The sequence below is a fragment of the Brachyhypopomus gauderio genome, unplaced genomic scaffold (assembly GCF_052324685.1).
Source record: "Brachyhypopomus gauderio isolate BG-103 unplaced genomic scaffold, BGAUD_0.2 sc80, whole genome shotgun sequence".
NCBI classification, from domain to species: domain Eukaryota; kingdom Metazoa; phylum Chordata; class Actinopteri; order Gymnotiformes; family Hypopomidae; genus Brachyhypopomus; species Brachyhypopomus gauderio.
In genome coordinates, this window is record NW_027506901.1 from 365,001 (window position 1) to 390,000 (window position 25,000).

At 42.5% G+C, this 25,000-nt stretch overlaps 1 protein-coding gene across 2 annotated transcripts in view; it reads left to right on the forward strand.

Moving 5' to 3' along the window:
- The window catches only part of LOC143492654 (connector enhancer of kinase suppressor of ras 2), a 47,292-nt gene that overhangs the window by 9,166 nt on the left and 13,126 nt on the right, over window positions 1–25,000 (forward strand). Inside the window, exons 4-12 of one of the 2 annotated variants that reach the window (XM_076991058.1) lie at window positions 2,962–3,049; window positions 6,471–6,512; window positions 7,213–7,332; window positions 7,531–7,590; window positions 9,822–9,890; window positions 18,662–18,802; window positions 20,580–20,701; window positions 20,913–21,073; window positions 21,387–21,467. In XM_076991058.1, the coding sequence (XP_076847173.1) occupies window positions 2,962–3,049; window positions 6,471–6,512; window positions 7,213–7,332; window positions 7,531–7,590; window positions 9,822–9,890; window positions 18,662–18,802; window positions 20,580–20,701; window positions 20,913–21,073; window positions 21,387–21,467 (884 nt within the window). The remainder of the gene's footprint in view (window positions 1–2,961; window positions 3,050–6,470; window positions 6,513–7,212; window positions 7,333–7,530; window positions 7,591–9,821; window positions 9,891–18,661; window positions 18,803–20,579; window positions 20,702–20,912; window positions 21,074–21,386; window positions 21,468–25,000) is intronic. The other variant, XM_076991059.1, reaches the window with a different exon arrangement.

Sequence of the window (25,000 nt, forward strand, 5' to 3'; positions counted from 1 at the left end):
AGGAAATCAGCACCAGTACTGGCTCAAAATTGAATGTACATTCTTACTGAATTGATAGCCAAACTGACCTGAAGTCAACTTTAATGATCTACAGTGAAATGAACAGCAGTGGATCAGGTAACATTGATCTTTGTCTATAATACAGAAGGTGCAATGGGGGTTTTGACACACACACACGCACACACACAAATCACACTCCACACACACACACACACACACACACACACACACACACACACACACACACACACACACACACACACACACAACTCCACATACATAACTGTTACGTTATGTGACTGTAACTGGAGTAACAGTTATTTATATTATTTTACATTATGTAAATGTAGCTATAATGAGAGCTGTTATGGATGATATATTACAGGAATGCTATGGTAGCAATGTTAATTATGGCAATGTTAAGGACGTAATATTACGCTAGGGTTGGTAGTTCTGTTATGGGAATGTTATGTGCTATAAAAGACATTCTTATTAATGTGCCTTTATTATCACTTCTCCTTATGAACACAGCTTCATTAACAACACTATATTAACAGTACTCATTATTGACACCATTGTATTACAGTTTTTTACGACTGCTAACATGCGTTTCCCAATACTTGAGATACATTTTCAAAACTAACTCTAAACACAGCAACACATTTATCTCATACAAATAGCCATTAATATCCTGTTCAAAAGCGCATTTTCTTAACTAAATACCAACTCGGTATTTCACAACGCAAACAATGTTTTCTCTTTATACACCAACTTTGTTAAAACACAGCAAACCTTGTTCAGTATCCAATTATTCATTCAAACACTAGCACAGATTCTCTATTCAAGATTATCATAGTCAATCAACATTTGATGGCAATACAGAAACAGTATTACATGTAATATTTTACTTTCTGCCAGCAAACAACAGATATTTTACAGTAACATCTGTTGTTTTCTTAGTCAGTTCATTTTTACTGTAATCCGCTTCATTTCGACTTTTTTTTCAAATGTGTGCATTTTTGGCAACATACTGTCTACACAAAGAGTGATATTTACTGTTAGGTACTATATGGAATGTAGATTGTAACGCTCGGGCCGCGGTGAAGGACGAGGCACGGAATCCTTTTCTTCCGAACGTTACTTTTATTTAACACAAATAATACATATAAAGCAAAGACGGCGCACATGAAACATGATAACCATGAACGTGTAAGACTCAAACAAAGACGAGCACAGGACACTGTGTGAACGCACATTAAATAGACAAACCACATAAACCCACGTGATGACGAGACGAGCCACAGGTGAGACGGATTAACACAAGACATAACCGCACCCACAGAGATCCACAGACGCAGACGACTAGACGCAGACGACTAGACGCAGACAACGTAAGCACATGCCCAAAAGGGAGGGGTTGGGGACCGTAACGTGACATAGATTAGACAAAAAAGGAGTCAGTAACAGTTTTGCAGTAAAGGGTATATTTTACTATATTAGGGACATTACTGTAAATTGTAGCCTAACCCAAAAATAATTATCGTAATTGTAAACATAATTAGCCATGGTCCCACATGTGTAAAAATACACATATACAAAAAAAGCCACACAAGGGGGAAAAACAGGATACAAAATTTAACAGTCTTGTTATGTGTAATCTAGCAGTTGGCTGCGTGTTTTCATCCACATCACATCTGATGTTGGCCCTTGCCATGCACCTGGGATAGAAAAGCTTGGTATGCCTTATTCACCCCTGGCAGTCTTCAGCTGAAATGTCTCTGCAGCCGGGATCCATTGCATCCAGGAGGGACATTTGGTCATGGGGCCGATGATCATACACCTTCCACCTCCAGAATGAAAAAAGTTCCTTAGTGGGGTTGAGGAAAGGCGAGTAGGGTGGGAGGAAAAGGGACATCACTCTTGGATGGTCTATAAACCAGTTTGTGATGACATGAGAATGACAGAATGCTACACTGTCCCATCACAAATGTCCTTGTGTTTCCTCCCACCTGTTCCCTTTCTGCTTCTGGAACCAGTTGTTGGTAGAGTTCATTCAAAACGAAAGAAGGAGGTCACTGTTATAGGGACCAATCTGGCATTTGTGAAGGACCAAACCAGCACTTGAGATTGCAGGACAAATTGTTATATTTGCTCCTCTCTGACCCGGTACATTACTGTACTTCATTTTATTTCATTGATCTATATGTGCAAAAACTGTGTATTACAGTAATAGCTTTTCAGCTGCCTTTGTTTTTGCAGAACTTTGCATTTTATACAATATTTAAGGTTTTGAACCTTAGGTTTTAATTTTTGACATGCTGTGTGCAAGCATTTGTAAATAAGACAAAAATGATCCAGAATTTTGTTATTGGATAACCTAGTATATAGAAAATATAAGCATTATTTTAAAGACTGCATTTTGTGCAAAAACATGAATTGTACTAATTGTACAGCCACTGAAGAGTGATGTTGTGTTCACTGTGTTTAGAGTTTTGAAAATGTGACTACAGATTGGACAAATGCACGTTAGCAGTCGTAAAAAACTGTAACAGCATTCAATTAACAAATGAACCCCACTTTATTAATACCACATTATTACACTGCTTTACTCACTCTATTAACACCACATTAACACCTCATCAACACCACTTTATTAATACAACATTATTACACTGCTTTATTCACTATATTAACACAAAATTTATTAACCCTACTTTATTAACACCAGATAATAAATTCCAATCCTTATTAATACTGCTTTATTAAAATTTTATTACACTGCTTCATTAAAAATGAAAAAACACAACTAAACACCACAATGACCAGCAACTAGAAAAGACCAAACCAACTAAACACCAGAGTCTCGATTTGATTGTAATTCTTAATAAAAGCACTCACGTGTGTGTATGTGTGTGTGTGTGTGTGTGTGTGTGTGTGTGTTTGTGTGTGTTTAATTTGCAGGTCACCGTTTGTCAGTGTCACTGAATATTCGGTGCTGAAGAACAACATTGTCCAACTCTGTCTAGAGTTAACCACTATAGTACAACAGGTGTGTGTGTAGAGTTAACCACTACAGTATAACAGGTGTGTGTGTAGAGTTAACCACTACAGTATAACAGGTGTGTGTGTAGAGTTAACCACTATAGTACAACAGGTGTGTGTGTAGAGTTAACCACTATAGTACAACAGGTGTGTGTGTAGAGGTAACCACTATAATATAACATGTGTGTGTGTAGAGTTAACCACTATAGTACAACAGGTGTGTGTGTGTAGAGTTAACCACTATAGTATAACAGGTGTGTGTGTAGAGTTAACCACTATAGTATAACAGGTGTGTGTAGAGTTAACCACTATAGTACAACAGGTGTGGGGTGTGTGTGTGTGTGTGTGTGTGTGATTGAGTGTGTGTGTTTGTGTGTATTGTCATGCATCCAGACCCTAGGAACTCCAATACCCAGAAGTCCACAACCCGGCTTCCCCAATCCTCTTCCCCTCATTACTAACTCACCTGTACCTCATTATATGTGTCCATATATACCTGGACATTTTCACTTGCACTATTGCCAACTCTGTAGCAGTTTTGGGACTGATCTCTTGGGTTTGACACTATCTGCTTCATTTTACCGCATTCATTTGTCATCTATGTTTGCATGTCACATGTATAGAGTTCACCACTATAGTACAGCAGGTGTGTGTGTATTGAGTTAACCACTATAGAACAACAGGTGTGTGTGTGTGTGTCTAAGACTTAGCACTATTGTACAACAGGTGTGTGAGTATAGAGTTAACCACTATTGTACAACAGATACATTGTAAAATATAGAGTTAACCTATGCAGTACAACAGGTGTGTTTCTATATGAGTAGGTATGTGTGAATTTATGTATGTGTGTGTGTGTTGTATAATGAAGTGTTGATGAGGGTGTGAAGGTGATGATGAAGGTGTAAAGGTGATGAAGGTGTGAAGGTGATGAAGGTGTGAGGGTGATGAAGATGTAAAGGTGATGCAGGTGTAAAGGTGATGCAGGTGATAAAGGTGATGCAGGTGATAAAGGTGATGCAGGTGTAAAGGTGATGCAGGTGTAAAGGTGATGCAGGTGTAAAGGTGATGCAGGTGATAAAGGTGATGCAGGTGTAAAGGTGTGAAGGTGATAAAGGTGATAAAGGTGATGCAAGTGTGAAGGTGATGCAGGTGTAAAGGTGATGCAGGTGATAAAGGTGATGAAGGTGTAAAGGTGATGAAGGTGTGAAGGTGATTATGGTGTGAGGGTGATGAAGATGTAAAGGTGATGCAGGTGTAAAGGTGATGTAGGTGATAAAGTTGATGCAGGTGATAAAGGTGATGCAGCTGTAAATGTGATGCAGGTGTAAAGGTGTGAAGGTGATAAAGGTGATAAAGGTGATGCAGGTGTGAAGGTGATGCAGGTGTGAAGGTGATGCAGGTGTAAAGGTGATGCAGGTGATAAAGGTGATGCAGGTGTAAAGGTGTGAAGGTGATAAAGGTGATAAAGGTGATGCAGGTGTAAAGGTGATGCAGGTGTGAAGGTGATGCAGGTGATAAAGGTGATGCAGGTGTAAAGGTTATGCAGGTGTGAAGGTGATGCAGGTGTGAAGGTGATGCAGGTGTGAAGGTGATGCAGGTGTGAAGGTGATGCAGGTGTGAAGGTGATGCAGGTATAAAGGTGATGCAGGTATAAAGGTGATGCAGGTGATAAAGGTGATGCAGGTGTGAAGGTGATGCAGGTGATAAAGCTGATGCAGGTGTAAAGGTGATGCAGGTGATAAAGGTGATAAAGGTGTAAAGGTGATGCAGGTGTGAAGGTGATGCAGGTGTGAAGGTGATGCAGGTGTAAAGTTGATGCAGGTGATAAAGGTGATGCAGGTGTAAAGGTGATGCAGGTGTAAAGGTGATGCAGGTGTAAAAGTGATGCAGTTGATAAAGGTGATGCAGGTGTGAAGGTGATGCAGGTGATAAAGGTGATGTAGGTGTAAAGGTGATGCAGGTGATAAATGTGATGCAGGTGTAAAGGTGATGCAGGTGATAAAGGTGATGCAGGTGTGAAGGTGATGCAGGTGATAAAGGTGATGCAGGTGATAAAGGTGATAAAGGTGTAAAGGTGATAAAGGTGTAAAGGTGATGCAGGTGATAAAGGTGATGCAGGTGTGAAGACTTAGCACTATTGTACAACAGGTGTGTGAGTATAGAGTTAACCACTATTGTACAACAGATACATTGTAAAATATAGAGTTAACCTGTGCAGTACAACAGGTGTGTTTCTATATGAGTAGGTATGTGTGAATTTATGTATGTGTGTGTGTGTTGTATAATAAGTGTTGATGAGGGTGTGAAGGTGATGAAGGTGTAAAGGTGATGAAGGTGTGAAGGTGATGAAGGTGTGGGGGTGATGAAGATGTAAAGGTGATGCAGGTGTAAAGGTGATGCAGGTGATAAAGGTGATGCAGCTGTAAATGTGATGCAGGTGTAAAGGTGTGAAGGTGATAAAGGTGATGCAGGTGTGAAGGTGATGCAGGTGTAAAGGTGATGCAGGTGATAAAGGTGATGCAGGTGTAAAGGTGTGAAGGTGATAAAGGTGATAAAGGTGATGCAAGTGTGAAGGTGATGCAGGTGTAAAGGTGATGCAGGTGATAAAGGTGATGAAGGTGTAAAGGTGATGAAGGTGTAAAGGTGATGAAGGTGTAAAGGTGATGAAGGTGTGAAGGTGATGATGGTGTGAGGGTGATGAAGATGTAAAGGTGATGCAGGTGTAAAGGTGATGTAGGTGATAAAGTTGATGCAGGTGTAAAGGTTATGCAGGTGTGAAGGCGATGCAGGTGTGAAGGTGATGCAGGTATAAAGGTGATGCAGGTGATAAAGGTGATGCAGGTGATAAAGGTGATAAAGATGATGCAGGTGTAAAGGTGATAAAGGTGTAAAGGTGATTCAGGTGTAAAAGTGATGCAGTTGATAAAGGTGATGCAGGTGTGAAGGTGATGCAGGTGATAAAGGTGATGCAGTTGTGAAGGTGATAAAGGTGATGCAGGTGATAAAGGTGATAAAGGTGTAAAGGTGATAAAGGTGTAAAGGTGATGCAGGTGATAAAGGTGATGCAGGTGTGAAGGTGATGCAGGTGTAAAGGTGATGCAAGTGTAAAGGTGATACGGGTGATAAAGGTGATGCAGGTATAAAGGTTATGCAGGTGATAAAGGTGATGCAGGTGTGAAGGTGATGCAGGTGTGAATGTGATAAAGGTGTAAAGGTGATGCAGGTGTGAAGGTGATAAAGGTTATGCAGGTGTAAAGGTGATGCAGTTGTGAAGGTGATGAATGTGTAAAGGTGATGAAGGTGATATAATCTTAATATAGGTTATTACAGTGTACTGTAAACTGTGAAAAGATATTATTACTGATATTAATGAGATACTGTATGGAAATATGTATTCTAACAGGATTCATATACTGCATGTGTTTCAGGACTGTTCTGTGTATGAAACAGAGAATAAAATACTTCATGTGGTGAGTGTCACACACAAACAAACACAAACGCGCGCACACACACACAGACACACACACACACAAACATAAACACATAAACATACAAACATAAACACATACACAAACACACATACACACACAAACATGAACTCAAACATACAAACATAAACAGATACACAAACACACATACACACACACAAACACACATACACACACACAAACAAACACATACACACACACACAAACATGAACACAAACATACAAACATAAACACATACACAAACACACACACACACACACACAAACAGACACACACACACACACAAACACACATACACACACACACACACACACACAAACACACATACACACACACACAAACACACACACACACACACACAAACATGAACACAAACATACAAACATAAACACACACACACACACACACACACACACACACACACACACACACACACACACACAGCTACATAGCTCTGCTTCCTTGTGCAGTAGGTTTCCTTGCTGTACAGAATGTCTTAGTCACACACACTAGAAAAGTACATGTGTGTGTGAGTGTTTTGATCAGTATTAGTTCAATATCAAATATCCAACCAGCTCTCACTCACTCTGTCCCCACCCCGGTCTGTCTCTCTTTCTCTCTCTCTCTCTCTCTCTACCCCTTCCTCTCTGCTCTCTCCCCGGTGTGTGTGCGTGTGTGTAGTGTAAGACTCTGTCAGGTATCTGTGAACACATCATCTCCCTGTCGTCTGATTCACTGCTGTCACAGTCTGCTCACCTGGAGGTTGTTCACCTCACCAACGTCACACCAAATGATGGCTTGGTGAGTCTCACCGTCCCACAAACACCAACATGCCAGTCAACTGTACACACGTAACTCTGGTAAAATCCCAGAATGTATTGTGTCTCTCTGCCTCTCCTGTGTGTGGGACCAAGGCCCTGTGTCCCTGTGTCCCTGGGTCTCTGTGTCTCTGGGTCTCTGGGTCTGACTGCTTTGGTCTGTCTGTCTCTGTCCTTCCAGGGGATGTACATTAAATCCACATATGACGGCCTTCATGTAATAACAGGCACCACAGAGAATGTAAGAATCACACTGCTGCTTCATCAAACTACCCCACACTCTACTACCCCACACTACTGCCCCACACACTACTGCTGCTTCATCATACTGCCCCACACTACTGCCCCACACACTACTGCTGCTTCATCATACTACCCCACACACTACCGTTGCTTCATCATACTGCCCCACACACTACTGATACTTCATCATACTGCCCCACACACTACTGCTGCTTCATCATACTGCCCCACACACTACCACTGCCTCATCATACTGCCACACACTACTGCTGCTTCATCATACTGCCCCACACACTACTGCTGCTTCATCATACTGCCCCACACACTACTGCTGCTTCATCATACTGCCCCACACACTACTGCTGCTTCATCATACTGCCCCACACACTACTGATACTTCATCATACTGCCCCACACACTACTGCTGCTTCATCATACTGCCCCACACACTACCACTGCCTCATCATACTGCCACACACTACTGCTGCTTCATCATACTGCCCCACACACTACCACTGCCTCATCATACTGCCACACACTACTGCTGCTTCATCATACTACCCCACACACTACTGCTGCTTCATCATACTACCCCACACACTACTGCTGCTTCATCATACTGCCCCACACACTACTGATACTTCATCATACTGCCCCACACACTACTGCTGCTTCATCATACTGCCCCACACACTACCACTGCCTCATCATACTGCCACACACTACTGCTGCTTCATCATACTGCCCCACAGACTACTGCTGCTTCATCATACTGCCCCACACACTACTGATACTTCATCATACTGCCCCACACACTACTGCTGCTTTATCATACTGCCCCACACACTACCACTGCCTCATCATACTGCCACACACTACTGCTGCTTCATCATACTGCCCCACACACTACCACTGCCTCATCATACTGCCACACACTACTGCTGTTTTATCATACTGCCCCACACACTACTGCTGCTTCATCATACTGCCCCACACACTACTGCTGCTTCATCATACTACCCCACACACTACTGCTGCTTTATCATACTGCCCCACACTACTGCTGTTTTATCATACTGCCACACACTACTGCTGCTTCATCATACTGCTCCACACAACTGCTGCTTCATCATACTACCCCACACACTACCACTGCCTCATCATACTGCCACACACTACTGCTGCTTCATCATACTACCCCACACACTACTGCTGCTTCATCATACTGCCCCACATACTACTGCTGCTTCATCATACTACCCCACACACTACTGATGCTTCATCATACTACCCACACACTACTGCTGCTTCATCATACTACCCCACACACTACTGCTGCTTCATCATACTACCCCACACACTACCGCTGCCTCATCATACTGCCCCACACACTACTGCTGCTTCATCATACTGCCCCACACACTACTGCTGTTTCATCATACTACCCCACACTACTGCTGTTTCATCATACTGCCCCACACACTATTGCTGTTTTATCATACTGCCCCACACACTACTGCTGCTTCATCATACTACCCCACACACTACTGCTGCTTTATCATACTGCCCCACACTACTGCTGTTTTATCATACTACCCCACACACTACTGCTGTTTCTTCATACTGCCACACACTACTGCTGTTTCTTCATACTGCCACACACACTACTGCTGTTTCTTCATACTGCCCCACACACTACTGCTGCTTCATCATACTACCCCACACACTACTGCTGCTTCATCATACTGCCCCACACACTACTGCTGTTTCATCATACTGCCCCACACACTATTGCTGTTTCATCATACTGCCCCACACTACTGCTGCTTCATCATACTACCCCACACACTACTGCTGTTTTATCATACTGCCACACACTACTGCTGCTTCATCATACTGCCCCACACACTACTGCTGCTTCATCATACTGCCACACACTACTGCTGTTTTATCATACTGCCCCACACACTACTGCTGCTTCATCATACTACCCCACACACTACTGCTGCTTCATCATACTACCCCACACACTACTGCTGCTTCATCATACTGCCCCACACACTACTGCTGCTTCATCATACTACCCCACACACTACTGCTGCTTCATCATACTACCCCACACACTACTGCTGCTTCATCATACTGCCCCACACACTACTACTGCTTAAACATACTGTATTCTTGTTTCTCTCTGTCTCCCTCTCTTTCTCTCTTTCTTTCTTCCACTAGTCTCCTGCTGATCTGTGTAAGAAGATTCATGCAGGCGATGAAGTAATTCAAGTAAACCATCAGACTGTGGTGAGTATTACTGTGTGTGTAGTGAGTATTACTGAGTGGTGAGTATTACTGTGTGTGAGGTGAGTATTACCATGTGTGTGGTGAGTATTACCATGTGTGTGGTGAGTATTAATGTGTGTGGTGAGGATTACTGTTTGTGGTGAGTATTACTGCATGTGTGGTGAGTATTACTGTGTCATTCCAGTCCAGACTGTGTGGTCAGATGGAAAAAGAGTTCTGTTAGATGAGTGTGTGGCCCAGTTTACCCACAATGCCCTGAGGCACTACATGCCCCTCAGATGGATAATAGGTTGTGTTTGTTGTATGTGGAGGAAGGGTGTGTGTGTGTGTGTGTGTGACAGAGAGAAACAGAGAGATAGAGGAGAAAGAAATGAAAAGAGGAAGAAAGAAAGGGAAACAGTGGGAGAAAGATAACCAGTGTTGCGAATAACGCCATTAAAAATAACGGCGTTAGGTAACAGCGTCATTTTGTCAGTAACGGGATAATATAATTAATTACTTTTCCTGTCGTTACAACGCCATTTACGTTACTGGTCATTAAAAGCGGTGCGTTACTATATATTGATATACTAACAGTAATGCGAGCGGACCCTGCCCAGGCTAGTGAGGCTAGTGCCCAGAGCCAGTGTAGGGGTTTCACCTACTAATCCTTTAAAGTAGATATAATTTGTTTTACCTTAATTATTAATCAGTCTCATTAATTTTAGAATCAGTCTCATATTCTAATTATACCAGAACCACAAGTTTAGTTATCAACTAAAGGTAATGAATGGTTTGGTATCTGAAGGATTTAACAATGAATTCTTTGGAGGTTTTGGCAACAACCACTTTTGAATGACATCAACACAGACAATTTGGTGAAAATAAATGATACATTTATTTAAAACCAACTATTCTAAAACACAAAGAGCATCAACATGGATCAGTATATTTACAGTGAAGACTCAGCATCTAGTGTGTGTGTGTGTGTGTGTAAAAAAAAGGGGAGGAGTAAGTGTGCGCGCTTGTGCGCGTGTGAGGAGGCGGAGTTGTAATCTCAGTTCTCCTATGGAGAACAAAGCAACTAAAATGGCGCCGACTTTAAACAGTAGAGCAGCGCGACTATGTTAATGAGCTCAGCTGGTTTATTCCAACGTGGTCAGAACAAAGAGTAATGGCGCTGGCTTACTAACCAAAAATTAATGTAGTGTGTCTGAGAATGGGAACTACAAGTTGTCAAATATTCAGAAGATAAAACATGGAGATTGCATGCCAGGTGGAGAACTTGTGTGTACAAATCTTAACGAAGTTTATGACAAAGTTAAACATTCAGAATGTATTAACAGAAAACTTGGTTAACTCTGCAGTTCAAGTAACTTTGCCCTTCTATAAACTATGCCCAGCGGTAAGAGTCTCACGTGTTGAGGATTTGGGGTAGTGTCGTCGTCCTCCCTGAATTAGGAGGGAATTTCCACCGCAGGCTCCTCGTTGATAAAGCGATGTCGTCCAGGTGTGCTGGGAAACGTCCTTCTGGATATGAAGTCCAGGAATGAGAGTCTCGTTCACGGTTTAACTACAGGGAATTGATCGCCTTTGTTTCAGTCCGTGTGGCCGCGTTAGCAAGCTTGATTGAAGTCGTTCGGTGAATCTGTTGTCGCGGTAACGTTGATCGGTTGCTGGTTAGATTACACCGTAACTCGGGCTCGTTAATTAAGTAATACGACTTTCAGCTGTTTGCTGTTAGTCGTTGCAAAGTTCGCGTGTTCTCAAAGAAAAACCGGAGAGAGAGGAGTGACGGAGCCTCTCTTTAATAGGTCTAACCTATGTGTCGGTCAAACCAGAGAGAGGGAGATATTACGGAGCCTCTCTTTAATAGGTCTAACCTATGTGTCGGTCAAACCAGAGAGAGAGAGATATTACGGAGCCTCTCTTTAATAGGTCTAACCTATGTGTCGGTCAAACCAGAGAGAGAGGGAGATATTACGGAGCCTCTCTTTAATAGGTCTAACCTATGTGTCGGTCAAACCAGAGAGAGAGGGAGATATTACGGAGCCTCTCTTTAATAGGTCTAACCTATGTGTCGGTCAAACCAGAGAGAGAAGGAGATATTACGGAGCCTCTCTTTAATAGGTCTAACCTATGTGTCGGTCAAACCAGAGAGAGAGAGATATTACGGAGCCTCTCTTTAATAGGTCTAACTTATGTGTCGGTCAAACCAGAGAGAGAAGGAGATATTACGGAGCCTCTCTTTAATAGGTCTAACCTATGTGTCGGTCAAACCAGAGAGAGAGAGATGAATGGCTGTTCAGGGTATTTAAACACCTGAACTGTAGACACACCCTTACTTCCGTCAAAGCAAGCTTGTTCCATGTGTTGCCAGTGGTACTGCCACCTGCTGGTTTAGCATGGTACCTACATTCCCCCCTTGGTCTTCAGACTGGGGCTGATGTCACAGTCCTGAAGAGCACAAAAGGTTATCCATGCAGTCCATGTTCCCTGTAGCATCCACTGGAAGGTGATCAATTCCATGAGTCAAGCTGTCCATCCCGCTCATAGCATAATCCATGAGATGGCTGGGAGACGCTGTAGAGACACATCTGGGCAACAAGTTCACTACTGGGCAGTTCTTGAACAGTAACTAAGGTTAACCAAATCAAGAAAAACAATGAAATGATACTAATGCATGGCTTAGATTTCTCTTGGCTTTACGATAAGAAAACAAGGTCACATGCAGGATTAATTGCCTTTGATGGAAAAGAGGAAATACATCAGGCATGGAGAAAGGTGTGGAGTTAGCACATGTTGGTGTTAGTCTGTTGGCTGGAACAAACCTAACAATGCTTTAAAGGAAAGATCTTGCTGGACTAAAACATTTGGGTTAATGTCCAGTTAGAGTGTGGCTTCTTGTGAGATCTAGTAAAATGTAAATGGGGGTTTAACTGAGGTGTAATGCCTCATCCTATCCTGTGATAGACAAGTATTTAAGTATCTCACACTTGCTATACTGGTAGAGGAGAGAAAAAGATCTGTGTGAGGGGTAAAATGTAGAAGTTAGGAGGTAACGCCGGGTACACCCCCCTTAGTAGAGAACCTACTGCATTGAAACTACAGAACTGTGAGCGGAGATGATGCCAGGAACATCTCCCTTTAAAGGGTTAGAGATCTGGAAACATAGCTACATGTTTACAGGCTGAAGGTTTACATGTAACTTCGTATAAAGTCAGTTCTACCTCCCCCCTGGCTCAGGCTGGAGGTCCACTAACTGATCCTTATCTATGGCTGTCCCCCCCTTCCACTGGTTCTGTCTCTCTTTCCACCTCTTGGCTCTGTCCCTGTGGCGAGAGAAGTGAGAGAGGCCTGCAGAAAGAACAGTGTCTGAATTTACAGGGAAATCATAGGGAGGATCTTGGAGCTCTTTGGAGTCTCCTTCAGGCATACTGGGCTGCACAACAGTCTCCCAAACTGTCTGCGTGGTCTTTCTGATCTCACGCATCGACAGGTCACCTTGGCGTGCTAAAAGTGTGACATGGGTTCTCACACAAGGGTGGAGATTGTGCAAAAATAGGGATTTGAAGGTTCGGTCTTCTGTGAGACCGGGTCCATTTCTTCCCTGGAAAAATGTTTGCTTCAAGCGATTAAAGTAATCCCTGGGATGCTCTGAACGCTTGTGCTTAATTTTAATGGCTGATATGAATGCTGACGCTTCGTCAAAATAAGCGGAATACTCCTGAGCGAGGGCTTTGCATAGCTGAGTGTAACTGTCCCTAATGGAAAACGGCTGTGACTCTATGAACGTGTGAACTGATCTAGAGGTGGTTTTCCAAATTAGCTTCACTTTCTCTCGTTCTGTTGCATAGGGCAAGTCCGAGAGGCTACACTCAATTTCTTGGAGGTAGTCTTCAACATGGTAGTTTGACCTTGCTGGGTCGAATGGCTCCATGTCCTTGGCTAGTGAATCTAGTAACTTTAAACGAGGGAAATGTTCAAGGACATGTTTATTAGAATAGGAAGGTGGACCTTCCCTGTCCAAGTGTTGTAACTCTTGGTCAATATGATGCCTACTGCCTCCTGTCTCTCTGTGCCTAGGTGGCAGTAATGAGCCTTTATGCATCTCAAGTTGAGAAATGTCTGTATTTCTCCTTGAGGAAAAAGCTGTAGCATGTACGTCACTGTGCCAGCCTGTGCGTGGGTCAGTGGAATGATGCTCAGCGTTTAGGTAAGGACTGTTATCTGCTCTACCTGGTGAGACATCCCTTGTCTGTACGTTCTGCCAGTGGTGTACATCAGCATGCCTCCTGCCAACCTGCTCTGTGTGCATAGGGGGCAACAGTGAGCCTTTGTGCATCTCAAGTTGGGAAATTTCTGCATTTCCTCTTGAGGAAATAGCTGGAGCATGTACATCACTGTGCCAGCCTGTGCGTGGGTCAGTGGAATGATGCTCAGCGCTCATACAAGGCTTCCTAACTGTGGTACCTAATGAAATGTCCCTGGTCTGGACATCACACAGAGGATAATGGTCACCAGCATGCTTTCTACCTTCCTGGTCTCTGTCCATAGGGGGCAACAGTGAGCCTTTGCGCATCTCAAGTTGAGAAATACCTGCATTTCTCCTTGAGGAAGAAGCTGGAACATGTACATCACTGCGCCAGCCTGTGCGTGGATCAGTGGAATGATGCTCAGCATTTAAGTAAGGCTTCCTAGCTGTTGTACCTGACGGGATGTTCCTGGTCTGGACATCATGCAGAGAATAAGGTGGGCCAAAAGACATAGCAGGACTAGTATTACTCTTTTTGTTACTCAAGAGTAAGGGGGCAGAAGCTAGGGACGAGTAAGAGGGCTCTGCTGACTCGTGGCAAGAGGATGCAGACGGGGCATCTGCTCTAGGAGGGTGATTCTCCACAGAGGCTTCACGTTGAGCTTCAGAAGCTGAACAGTCAGTAGTATCATATGGATACTCTGAGGAAGAACTAGTTACATCTAACCTAAGACTCATGGGGACTGGAGCCGGGGCCTTAGGATGTACAACAGGTGCATCACCTGTGGAGTGCTGACTATATGGGCTTTCTACTGTAACTAATAAAGAAGGTCTAGAGGTGCCAGATCTAGTTGCAAGGAAATCTTGCGCACTCGCACGAGCAAGCTCACTCTCCCTTTGGAGGCGGGCAGTTTCTGTTAAGCCCGTGTGACGTTCACTTACGGTGAGCACGTCATTCAGCGCATGAGTGGTCAGTTGGAGGTTGTGGCGAAGGCTCTCAACCTCAGAACTGAGCTTAGCAGTATCCTGTTTGAGGAGTCTATTTTCCTTGCGTAGTGCCTCTACTTCTAAGCGAGCCTGCTGCTGACATAGAAGGAACATTTTAAAAACTACATCTGGAACGGTAGGGGTCTCCTCAAAGTAGTCCTTTAGAGGTTTGTCAACATCCTTCCTACCTGGTTCAAGCATCTGAAGGAGCTGAAGCAAAGATTGACAAGTATTCTGTTTTAGAAAAGCCATGGTTAGTCTAAATGTACTTATAGACTAGCTCAAAAAAAAGGGACAAAATCAAGTCAGCTTCAGTACAATCTGGCTTAGCTATTGTGCCAGGACCTTGTGTCTGGGCAGGTAAAAAGGGTAATTACCTAGGTGGACAAGCCAAATTGAAACTGTGGTAAAAAGAATTGTGCCAAAGGTGATTATGGTCTCTGAAACTTAACACTAGCACACTGGACCAAAGACTGCAACAGTGAAGTTATACAAAGACAGTGAAGTCTGATAACTGTGCTAAATAATTATCCTAATACTTCTGCAGTACAGGGGAAATCAGTGGGATGCCACACAAATTAAAGCAACTGAATTACTATTGAAGTAATCAGAAATTAAATGAGTAAAATAAATATACTGATCTTCAGTTGATTGCTCAATGAATGTGAATAGTAACCAAATGGTAATCAAATTAGAACACTATCACCAAACTGTAGTTACCAAGTACTAGCTTTCCTCTATAGGAAGACTTGGGAAGTGCTCTGGCGCCCTCTTCTGGCGAATTTGGAGATGGTCCTATTCTAATGGCTTGAAAGCCTGTGATGTGAAAAATATGGTTGATATCAAACAAATATGGTTGAGCCAGAAATCTCCCTCACGCAGGGGCACCAATTATGTAGGGGTTTCACCTACTAATCCTTTAAAGTAGATATAATTTGTTTTACCTTAATTATTAATCAGTCTCATTAATTTTAGAATCAGTCTCATATTCTAATTATACCAGAACCACAAGTTTAGTTATCAACTAAAGGTAATGAATGGTTTGGTATCTGAAGGATTTAACAATGAATTCTTTGGAGGTTTTGGCAACAACCACTTTTGAATGACATCAACACAGACAATTTGGTGAAAATAAATGATACATTTATTTAAAACCAACTATTCTAAAACACAAAGAGCATCAACATGGATCAGTATATTTACAGTGAAGACTCAGCATCTAGTGTGTGTGTGTGTGTGTGTGTGTAAAAAAAAGGGGAGGAGTAAGTGTGCGCGCTTGTGCGCGTGTGAGGAGGCGGAGTTGTAATCTCAGTTCTCCTATGGAGAACAAAGCAACTAAAATGGCGCCGACTTTAAACAGTAGAGCAGCGCGACTATGTTAATGAGCTCAGCTGGTTTATTCCAACGTGGTCAGAACAAAGAGTAATGGCGCTGGCTTACTAACCAAAAATTAATGTAGTGTGTCTGAGAATGGGAACTACAAGTTGTCAAATATTCAGAAGATAAAACATGGAGATTGCATGCCAGGTGGAGAACTTGTGTGTACAAATCTTAACGAAGTTTATGACAAAGTTAAACATTCAGAATGTATTAACAGAAAACTTGGTTAACTCTGCAGTTCAAGTAACTTTGCCCTTCTATAAACTATGCCCAGCGGTAAGAGTCTCACGTGTTGAGGATTTGGGGTAGTGTCGTCGTCCTCCCTGAATTAGGAGGGAATTTCCACCGCAGGCTCCTCGTTGATAAAGCGATGTCGTCCAGGTGTGCTGGGAAACGTCCTTCTGGATATGAAGTCCAGGAATGAGAGTCTCGTTCACGGTTTAACTACAGGGAATTGATCGCCTTTGTTTCAGTCCGTGTGGCCGCGTTAGCAAGCTTGATTGAAGTCGTTCGGTGAATCTGTTGTCGCGGTAACGTTGATCGGTTGCTGGTTAGATTACACCGTAACTCGGGCTCGTTAATTAAGTAATACGACTTTCAGCTGTTTGCTGTTAGTCGTTGCAAAGTTCGCGTGTTCTCAAAGAAAAACTGGAGAGAGAGGAGTGACGGAGCCTCTCTTTAATAGGTCTAACTTATGTGTCGGTCAAACCAGAGAGAGAGGGAGATATTACGGAGCCTCTCTTTAATAGGTCTAACCTATGTGTCGGTCAAACCAGAGAGAGAGGGAGATATTACGGAGCCTCTCTTTAATAGGTCTAACCTATGTGTCGGTCAAACCAGAGAGAGAGGGAGATATTACGGAGCCTCTCTTTAATAGGTCTAACCTATGTGTCGGTCAAACCAGAGAGAGAAGGAGATATTACGGAGCCTCTCTTTAATAGGTCTAACCTATGTGTCGGTCAAACCAGAGAGAGAAGGAGATATTACGGAGCCTCTCTTTAATAGGTCTAACCTATGTGTCGGTCAAACCAGAGAGAGAGAGATGAATGGCTGTTCAGGGTATTTAAACACCTGAACTGTAGACACACCCTTACTTCCGTCAAAGCAAGCTTGTTCCATGTGTTGCCAGTGGTACTGCCACCTGCTGGTTTAGCATGGTACCTACACCAGTGTTTTTACACGCGCGCCGAAGCACACACACAAACAGAGAAGAGGCAGAAATGGCGAGTCAGGAGCAAGCCGAAGAAAAATTATAATTTTCAAGGTGGTGATATAAACATTATTTAAGAAAATACTTGAAGTTCCTGAATGTCTAACAGACTGGGTATTTGATTTATTTAATTAAGAACATAGGTTTTATTGTTAAGTTTACTTCTGTTGTGAACAAACCAGTTGTCTCAGGTTCAGAGAATTTAATTTAATTTGATAGATGTAAATGCACTTTATATAGTGTAACTTTTGCTTTTTTTTTTTACACAAAGATTTGGGATTTTAAAGGATTTTATCCTGCACTGGTCTGTTGATGTGCAATAAATATCAAAAGTTAAACACTTTTCTGATCTACTCATTTCAACTGACTGTGAAAACTGCTTTTTCTGTAAAACTGTTACTTTTATTATAGAGTAATTCAGTTACTAACTCAGTTACTTTTTTGAACAAGTAGTGAGTAACTATAACTAATTACTTTTTTAAAGTAACATTCCCAACACTGGAAATAACACAATCACAACACAGTTACCATAACACAGAAATCAATGTCAACACAACTGCAGTAATGCAGAAATAGCAAAATCACAACACAGCTACATTATGGCAGAAATAGCACAATCACAGTGCAGCTACAATCACGCAGAAATAGCACATTCACTATACAGTAATGCAATCGTAGCACAATCACAACACAGCAGAACTTGTCTCAACACATTCACAGCACTTTTACAGTAGTGCAGAAATACCATAATCACTGCATAGCTACAGTAATGCAGAAATAGCTTAAAGACACGTTTCTTTACTTAAAAACTTTGTGAGCCCAACCAGTAATTTTATACTGACTGGTAGATATGTGAGTATTCTGAGAATGTTATGAATCTGTTCCCCCACCCTCTCTTTATCTCTCATCTCCCCTTTATCTCTCTCTCTCTCTCTCTCTCTCTCTCTCTCTATCCTTCAGGTGGGGTGGCAGTTGAAGAACTTGGTGAATTCTCTTCGTGAAGATCCAAGTGGGGTAATCCTCACACTCAAGAAGAGACCCCAGAACACACCAGCATCTACTGTGTTCACAAACACCCGCTGGAAACCTCTCTCACTCCAGGTGTGTGTGTGTGTGTGTGTGTGTGTGTGTGTGTGTGTGTGTGTGTATGTTTCAGGTGAGTACAGGATTATTTTAAACTAAAACCTCTATGTGTACATGTATAATGTACATAGACTTCTATATGTGTATGTGTGTGGATGTGTGGTGTGTGTGTGTGTGTATTAGCTGACCTGTTTCCATGACGCCAAGTTCTGTAGTTGCCATGGCTACACATCTTCGACAGAGGCAGGTTCATCCATGTGTGTCAGCAATATCACAGTCACGATGCAGAAAAAATAATTCTGTGTGTGTGCATGTATATTTGTGAGAGAGAGAGAGTGTGTGTGTGTGTGTGCATGTATATGTGTGAGAGAGAGAGAGTGTGTGTGTATGTTTATCACCATTCTCAGTGGTGATAAGCTATAAAATATCTAGATTTTTAAATATCTGAAATTAAATATTTATACTTAATGTTTTAAATCCAGTGGAACATATTGCATCCTAAACTGCTTCTCTGTCCCTAAGTATCGTTGCTATGGATGTGTTGCTATGGATGTGTTGCTATGCTGTTCTTGATTAGCAATACACCTGTACTTCCTGTTCAGCACTAGCAGAGTAGATTAGTGTTTGAGTATGGTTCAGAATACACATGTTATATTGTGCATTATTGTTGTGTATTTTATTGTGTGTGTACTCTGAGTCCTGTACCCGTACTCACAGTGTCCTGTACCCATACTCACAGTGTCCTGTACCAGCACTTTCACTGTCCTGTACCAGTACACTCACTGTCCTGTACCAGTACTCACAGTGTCCTGTACCAGTACTCACAGTGTCCTATGCCCGCACTCACAGTGTCTTGTACCAGTACTTTCACTGTCCTGTACCAGGTCTAATGGTGTCCTGTACCAGTACTCACAGTGTCCTGTACCCGTACTCACAGTGTCCTGTACCAGTACATACAGTGTCCTGTACCCATACTCACAGTGTCCTGTACCTGTACTCACAGTGTCCTGTAACTGTACTCACAGTGTTCTGTACCAGTACTCACAGTGTCCTGTACCCGTACTCTCACTGTCCTGTACCAGTACTCACAGTGTCCTGTACCCGTACTCACAGTGTCCTGTACCAGTACTCAGTGTCCTGTACCCGTACTCTCACTGTCCTGTACCAGTACTCACAGTGTCCTATACCAGTACTCACAGTGTCCTGTACCAGTACATACAGTGTCCTGTACCAGTACTCACAATGTCCTGTACCTGTACTCACAGTGTCCTGTAACTGTACTCACAGTGTTCTGTACCAGTACTCACAGTGTCCTGTACCAGTACACTCATTATCCTGTACCAGTACACTCAGTGTCCTGTACCAATTATCTCTGTCTTGTGTGCTGTACTGTGCACATTACAGGCCCTTGTGTGTTATTTGTTAATCCCCCATGTTGAGGCCGCAGTGCACACTGTTCACACTGTTTGAAATACAAATACTGATTTGTGACTTTACTGTGATCACCGAAGTCCAACTAGTTTGGGAAGATGTGGGGTGTTGAGCTTGCATGGTGATTTCAAATGGACAGTACTGTCCTACTGAGAAAAATGTATCTCTGGATAATAATTTGTGTATGTGTGTGCGTGTGTGCGTGCGTGTGTGTGCGTGCATGTGTGCATGCGTGTGTGCGCGTGTGTGTGCGTGTGTGCATGTGTGCGCGCGTGTGTGTGTATGTGGGTGTGTGTGCGTGTGGGTGCGTGTGTGCATGCGTGTGTGTGCGTGTGTGTGTGTGTGTGTGTGTGTGTGTGTTCAGCCCCTGCCCACCAGCCCGTGCAGTGAGTCTCCTCCTCCTCCTGGTTCTCTGGGGGTTTCACCTGGTCTGGACTCACCAGCAGCGCATGATGTGTTCATTCTGTCTCCTGTGTACAGTCACAGGTACCTCATACACCCACCAAACAGGCCTTCATACACACAGATCCTGTGAGTGTAAGCTCTGTGTGTGTGTGTGTGTGTGTGTGTGTGTGTGTGTGTGTGTGTGTGTGTGTGTGTGCGCGTGTGTGTGTTTAATGTGTGTGTGTGTGTGTGTGTGTGTGCGCGTGTGTGTGTTTAATATGTGTGTGTGTGTGTGTGTGTGTATGTGTGTTAGAGAGGACGAACTGGAGAGAGCTCTGGGCTTCGGTGTGTTTGGATCAGAGTCTCCAGGGTTCTATGTGGAGCAGGACGGCTCTGTGGGTTTACACCACCCCCTGGACCCCGAAACAGGCAGAAACACTGGGCTGCGCTACAGAGACCGGACCCCCACACGTGGTCTGTGTACACACACACACACACACACACACACACACACACACACACACACACACACACACACTAACATACACTCAAGCACATACATACCACACACACAACCACATACATCCTATACACACCCACTCACATACACACACACACACTCTCACACTCACACACACACACTCTCACACTCACACACACACACACACACACACACACACACATACACACACACACACACACACACACAATCACTCACACACACACGTACACACACACACACATAATCACTCACATACATACCTTTTACAAGGTTTTGTTTATGTAGGTGATCCCAGGCAGGTCTCCATGGCAACTGAGTGGCTTGCAGAGACTCAAGAATCTGGAGTTTACAAGCGAGGAAGTCGAGGTGTCAACTGTTCTCTACTTTACTATACTATACCATACTATACTATACCATACTATACTATACCATACTTAACTATACAACACCATACCTTACTATACTATACCATTCTTTACTATACCATACCTTACTATACTATACCATACCTTACTATACTATACCATACTTAACTATACAACACCATACCTTACTATACTATACCATACTTAACTATACAACACCATACCTTACTATACTATACCATACCTTACTATACTATACCATACTTAACTATACAACACCATACCTTACTATACTATACCATTCTTTACTATACCATACCATACTTAACTATACAACACCATACTTAACTATACAACACCATACCTTACTATACTATGCCATACTTAACTATACAACACCATACTTAACTATACAATACCATACTTACTGTAACTATACAACACCATACCTTACTATACTATACCATTCTTTACTATACCATACTTTACTATACTATACCATACTTAACTATACAAAACCATACTTAACTATACAACACCATACCTTACTATACTATGCCATACTTAACTATACAACACCATACTTACTGTAACTATACAACACCATACTTTCTGTAACTATACAACACCATACCTTACTATACTATACCATACTTAACCATACAACACCATACCTTACTATACTATACCATACTTTACTATACACCATACCTTACTATACTATGCCATACTTAACTATACAACACCATACTTAACTATACAACACAATACTTACTGTAACTATACAACACCATACCTTACTATACTATACCATACTTAACTATACAACACCATACCTTACTATACTATACCCTACTTTACTATACCATACTATACTATACCATACTTAACTATACAACACCATACTTAACTATACAACACCATACCTTACTATACTATACCATACTTAACTATACACCCTACCTTACTATACTATACCATATTTAACTATACAACACCATACTTACTATACTATAGCATACCTAACTATACAACACCATACCTTACTATACTATACCATACTCGACTATACAACACCATACCTTACTATACTATGCCATACCTAACTATACAACACCATACCTTACTATACTATACCATACTTAACTATACAACACCAAACCTTACTATACTATGCCATACTTAACTATACAACACCATACCTTACAATACTATACCATACTTAACTATACAACACCATACCTTACTATACTATACCGTACTTAACTATACAACACCATACCTTACTCTATTATACCATATTTAAGTATACAACACCATACCTTACTATACTATACCATACTTAACTATACAACACCATACTTTACTATACTATACCATACTTAACTATACAACACCATACCTTACTATACTATGCCATTCTTTACTATACCATACCTTACTATACTATACCATTCTTTGCTATACCATACCATACTTTACTATACAACACCATTCCTTACTATACTATACCATACTTAACTATTCAACACCATACCTTACTATACTTTACCATACTTAACTATACAACACCATACCTTACTATACTACACCGTACTTAGTTATGCTGTACCATACCTTACTATACTATACCATACTTAACTATACAACACCATACCTTACTATACACTGCTCTGGGCACGTGTGATCCACACCCCCCTAGTAATCACCAGTGTGTGTGTGTGTTCTGACTGCACAGATGGGTTAAAAGCGGAGGACAAATTTCGATTGGGGTGTAAAAATCACAATTGACAAAATATGGCACATTTCATTACTATACCATACTTAACCATACAACGGACAACGGCGTACTTATTATACTATACCACACCTACTCTGCTACAGCATATTTCACTATATGCAAAATACCCTAAGGGTATCTCAACCAGCCCACCTTAACAGGTACTTGGTCCTGCACCATCTATGGGCCAGTGGCATCGCTCTTCCTGTCTCCTTCCCTCAAGGGCACAAGACTGCCCTGCAAAGCCTCTGCATCCTACCTCCACTGGGAGGTTCCAGGTCTTCCATCCATTTTTCTGGCTTTCGAGAATGAGGGCTTGATATTTCCTCAGCTTACGCTCATGTGCCTCCTCCATCTTCTCCTCTCGATAAGCACCACCTGCTTGGTACCTTTAGACCACAGGACAATGTCTGGTGTCAGGCTAGTGTGGGCTATCTTTTGTAGAAATTTGAGCTGCTTCTTCAGGTCTGCCTCTGCACCCCCATCTCCCAGTCATTTGCTGTGGCCAGGACCCCCTTGCTCCTCCCTCTTGCTGCTCCACTTTCTCCTGCCCTGATGAAATTTATTTATTTATTATTTTTTTGATGAAATTTATGAAACAAGGCTCTTTAGTTAGCTGTCTGGCCCTTTTTCTAGCTTGCCCAATCCTGTCTGCCAACTGCGCAAGGATCTGGTCGTGTCGCCACCAGAACTTGCCATCGGCTAGGCTTGACTGACATGAGGAGAGGACATGCTCAAGGTTAGCCTTCCGCAGAGCGTGCAGCTGGGGCTCTTGACCATTCCCCAAGTATGGAGGTTTGAGGGGCTAGGTAGGACATCGTATACAGAACACAACAGGAACTTGATCTGGTGGCCTTCCATGCTCCAGATGTCCTGCCAGGTCAGAGCTCTTTCTCTTGCGCTCTCCCATCTAGTCCAGCTGCCTTGTTTGTTCATGGCTACAGCCTTGACATGCCGGCATTCCTCCTCTGCCTTTCGGACCTCTTTCTGCACTAAGCCTCGCCTCTCCTTTGGGTCTGCTTTGTTCCAGCTTGCTTTGGTGCAGAAACCCACACCGAGCCTTCCCTGGGCTACTGAACCAACTCCTCTACCTCCTTTAGTGCTCTGCTGGCTGACCACTTCCGGCCTGTCCTGATGACGATGTCTGCCTGGCGTACTTTGTCGTCTCCGCTGTCCCGCAGCATCATGGCCTGGCATGTTTTTGTCACCTTAAACTCTTCCACCACTGATGTTATTGGCAGCTGTAGCTTGCTGCCTGTGCTGTAAAGGCCAATGGAGCAAAAGCTTCTCGGGATGCCCAGCCATCTCCTTAGATAGGTGTTCAACTTCCTCTCCTTACTATACTGTACTTACTATACGACACTTAATTATACAACACCATACTTACTATACCATACTTAACTATTCAACACCATACCTTACTTTACTATACCACACTTAAATATACAACACCATACTTACCATACCATACTTAACCATACAACGGCATACTTACTATACTATACCACACCTACTATGCTACAGCATACTTCACTATACTATACTTACACTATACTATACTTATACAATGCCATACTTGCTATACTATATCATACTTGCTTTGCTATACCATACTTCACTAGACCTTGCCATACTTTACTACACCATACTTCAATATGCAATACCATACCTTGTTGCTCCATACTTCACATTTCTACACCATACTTTTCTATACTACCCCATACTTTACTATGCTATGCCATAGGTTACTACAC